This window comes from Aplysia californica, unplaced genomic scaffold (assembly GCF_000002075.1).
Source record: "Aplysia californica isolate F4 #8 unplaced genomic scaffold, AplCal3.0 scaffold01120, whole genome shotgun sequence".
NCBI classification, from domain to species: Eukaryota; Metazoa; Mollusca; class Gastropoda; order Aplysiida; family Aplysiidae; genus Aplysia; species Aplysia californica.
Window position 1 is genome coordinate 54,642 of NW_004798390.1, and position 4,497 is coordinate 59,138.

The window sequence follows — 4,497 nt, forward strand, 5'->3', positions numbered from 1 at the left end:
CACTATCAGGTTATTTAAGGGGCGGGACCTCCTAGTTTAACGTCTGTCTCCGATAGGACCGCATAAGGTTAGAGGTGTTACAAGAGAGTAACAAACATAAAAAAGAAGAAGGGGAGATAAGGACGATAGATGTTTGAAAGGAAAGAAGAAACGGAGAAGGTGGTGTTTGGCACTTCGTTTGGACACCCATGGAGAGTGAGCTTCGCAAGTAATTTTTTTTATAGAAGATGAATTGTGCCAGTAAACTTTATATAGAAGATAAAGAACTGTGCCAGTAAACTTTTTATAGAAGATAAAGAACTCCGCAAGTAAACTTTCTATAGAAGGTGAACTGAGCCAGTAAACTTTCTATAGAAGGTGAACTGTGCCAGTAAACTTTTTATAGAAGGTGAACTGTGCCAGTAAACTTTATATAGATGATAAAGAACTGTGCCAGTAAACTTTTTATAGAAGGTGAACTGTGCCAGTAAACTTTGTATAGATGATAAAGAACTGTGCTAGTAAACTTTTTATAGAAGGTAAACTGTGCCAGTAAACTTTATATAGATGATAAAGAACTGTGCCAGTAAACTTTTTATAGAAGGTAAACTGTGCCAGTAAACTTTATATAGATGATAAAGAACTGTGCCAGTAAACTTTTTATAGAAGGTAAACTGTGCCAGTAAACTTTTTATAGAAGATAAAGAACTCCGCAAGTAAACTTTTTATAGAAGGTAAAAAAAAACAACTGCTGCCACAGCGTTGTAGGGTCTAGTATTATTATAATTCAAGTCTACAGTTTATTTACACAAGGTTTGAAGGCGAATAATAATAGAGTGTGCGGAGTAGTTTATGCAGATTTTGATGACAGCGTGAAATATCTTCTTATTATATTATACTTGTGATACATAAGGATTTATTTCCTCGGTAGTGTAATGCCAACACAACTCCGTGTATGTCATAAACAGTAATTTATTATCACTACTAGATTAAACAGAGAACAGAAACGTTGGTAAAGAAATTAATGTTATAAGTAGTTAATGTCTTCTTGAAAGAAAAAAAAAGAAGTTTTTAAAACATCGCTAATCATACTCAGATAACAGAGATACCGTTCCCAAATACTTGAATGTATAGCTAGACTTCACAAAATGAAAATATAAAACATCGAACCGGGGGGGGGGGGAGTTATGTCCCTTTTCCTACTATAGGCCTTCGGAGTAGACTGTCTAAAGAAGAACGTACCTTACACGAGAGTTTACTTCCAGAAGTGTCCACTACATTAGATCTGCGTACTAATTTTCCAGAGAGTAATAAACGGTCACTGACTTGAGGAATCATTTTGAACAATGACGTTTAATGATTGTCACTTAAACTAACAGGCCTATATTATGCAAACATAAAGCAAAGTCTGAACTATGCAAGTATTTTGTTCATGAACGACATTGAAGTAACACGCAATAACACATTACGAAAAGTAGGAGTCAAAATGAAAAGAATCAAATAATATCGTTTATTGATATTATATGAAACAATTGATACAAAAGGTTTCAACTAACACAGTGTTCTTGTGTCATACGAAACGAGCAACCTCGAAAGCAGACCACTTAGTACGAGTTCAGAAAAACAACAACAAAATCTCTATGATTTTACAAGTAGTTATAAACCAATCACTTAGCTCATTTGTCGCATCGTCGTGGAATCAAGAGTCAGTCATTTGAGGGGGGTGGGCTGGGGTGGGGTGGGGTGGAGTTATTGGTATCATCATATTAAAGCTTGTTCATCTGTATTGCTTTCAATGGAGAAAAGCTGCCTGTCTATTTAGGACAGGCGTTTAAATATTTGCAATCAAAGGAGGTGGGGGCCGCCTGGTGTCAGGGGTAAAATTAGCGAGAAAATGGCCGCCCAAGTTTGGTTACTTCCAAAGCTTGAGAGTTCTTAGAAATTTCAAATTTAGATTTGTTTGCCTTTTATCAATGTTTTCAGCATCACACATGCATGTTTTCATAAATGGACATAAAAGGTGTTGAGACAACAACAAAAAAATTCGAAAAGCAAAATCCAGATTTCTTTGATTTGGTTATTTTGACGAGTGCCTGATTTCACCACAATGCCTCGCTGATAATGTCTATAATGTTACAGGAAGCGTTATAAATCAGTTTGACATACGAACAAATTACTATAACTTTACAGGTAGATAGACCAATTCACAACCAATCAATGACTATGATTTTACAAGTAGCTTAACCAATCACATAGGCGTAGGTATGTTTTCCTTAGTAGGTTCCTGTTTGCACCGTCATTTCATTCCGAAATCAAAAGGATTCTTTCCCATAACTTGATCACCTTTTAACCTTTGATTCTTTGTGAAAATTAATCTACGAAATCTGTTGGCTGTGGTGTAATTTTTAAAAAGATATCATGTTTAAGTGTAAGACAATCCTTTCAACACAGTTAGGTTCTCTAAGGGGAAAGACATCCAGATTTAACGTCCATCTCTGATCAAAACTAAGCTAATTGTGTTGAGAGCTTTGAAAACACCATAAAACAACCTGAGTTCAAGAACGCCCTGTTGGGGATTCGAACCACGGATGTCCGCTTGGTAGCCAGCATGATACCAACTAAGCTAACGTGGCGCCAAAGACGTTATTGTCTAGGCCATCTTGTCCCCCCCCCCAAAAAAAAAATACCACACCGCCTTCAAAACAAACACACGAACAAAAACAAAACAACAATCCAAGAACTAAAAAAAAAAAAAAAAAAAAAAAAACTACCGAAAATAAAACCCTGACAAGTTGCACGCACTATTGTCAGTGGCTTATGTAACAAAGAGACAAATCACAGCTAACCCTGGGATGATAATATACTACAATTTATAACTTGGTTAAATGAACTGACGCGTTTACTTTTCTTGAGAAAAAAAAATCTTTTAAAAAAAAGAAAGAAAAATCCCCATAGGATAGTGAGTCAGCAGTATTTTCGAATGGTGACGAGAATATCCTGCTGGAATCAGACGGCCTACCATACACAAGGACGTCAAGTGTGATTCGGGGTGATATTCTACGCAGGACTTACAGCTATAAGAACTTTCTGAATTTTGATGGAGCTTTATTAATTTTGTTCTCTATGTTCCTGTATTTTGGGGTGGGGCGGGGTGTGTGTATGTGTGTGTGTGTGTGTGTGGGGGGGGGGGGGGGGATTAAAACAAACAGTTCTGATTGTCAATTGGTTGTAGCGGCAGGACTGATATAGCAAATAAGTTTGAAATATTTCCCTGACGTCGAGGATTGTTCTTACTAGTTTTAACTGTTTCCTGTGTGTTTTGTTCCCGTTTTGTTCTTCATGCTGTTTCTTTTTTTTCCTTTTTGTTCTGTTAACGGGCTGTTGTTGGGGTTTTTTTTTTAATTTGCCCTTGTCCACAGCTGTTATCAGAAATGATTTTCTGTTAGGTGTCATTTTTTAAAAAGAAGTTTCACTTTGACAGTTTTACCATAACTATAAAGCGAAAATATATATTATTTCAGACTTTCTTGGCCATGTCCAAAATGATAAAATTGACGGTTCTGATGTTCAATTTAAAATGTCTTAGAACGAGTCTATTTATAGCCCATGTCACGGGAATTAAAAAAAAAAAATGAATATAATCTAATACACGAGGTTGGAGGGAGAGGGTTTGTCTAATTATGCGGCCGTCTGGAACATGTGGTACATCATATATTGATCCATAGGGCCAGCTTGTCTCTGATTGGCTGTCTGCCGCTGCCAGCTGGCTTGCTGTGCGCTGTAGAGAGACGGGTAGCGAGTGGCCGTCTGGTAGGGGCTGGGAACTCCTGCAGCAACCATTGGCCTTTGTGGGTAGAACGCGCCCGCGGGCTGACGTGGTTGGCTGAGCGAGGGCAGATTGGGCGGGGCGTTGTAGTTTACGTTCTTGTTGATTGGCTGAAATCTTGGAGCGACGTTACTGAATTGTGGAGAGGGTGCGAGGGGTTGTTGGGGGAAGTTTGTGTTTGGGATGTACTGTGGACGGTTGGGGAGGGAGGTGGGTTGGAGTTTGCTGTAGACGTTTTGCTGCGCTGCTGCTACGCTGTACGGGTTGGCGCTGGCGAAAGAGTCGACCTGATTGGCTATAGAGCCAGAAAGTGGGTCATTTTTGCTGGCGCTGAAGAATCCTTGCGTGTTTTGATTGGTTGGCGCCGTTGGTGGTTGTACTAAGTTGTTCACGTTGTTGACGTTGTTCTGGCCTGTGGTGATGGCGGTTTGGGCTCCTCCAGTGAAGTTGTCGAGGAAGCTGTTGCTAGCTGGGCGGTTGGTGGATGTCTGGGCTGTAGGCTGTCCCATGGTCTGCCCCGGCTGTGGCATGTTGACTGAGGGATTTTGGAGGGCTTGTTGGTTGGCCTAGGGACGAGAGAGAGAGTGTGAGAGAGAGTGGGATAGAGAGAGGGGGATGAATGAGAGAGATGGTGAAAGGTATAGTGAGAGTGAGAGAGAGAATATAAGAGATATAGAGAGAGAGGGGGAGGG

At 39.7% G+C, this 4,497-nt stretch overlaps 1 protein-coding gene across 1 annotated transcript in view; it reads right to left on the bottom strand.

Annotated features, from left to right (window-relative positions):
* Nucleotides 1-3,369: 3,369 nt before the first annotated feature.
* Nucleotides 3,370-4,497, bottom strand: part of LOC101858983 (headcase protein) — a gene marked incomplete at its 5' end in the record, with an annotated part of 4,317 nt that continues 3,189 nt past the window's right edge. The window contains 1 exon segment of the mRNA XM_005111777.3: nt 3,370-4,371. Within this exon segment, the coding sequence (XP_005111834.2) occupies nt 3,658-4,371 (714 nt within the window).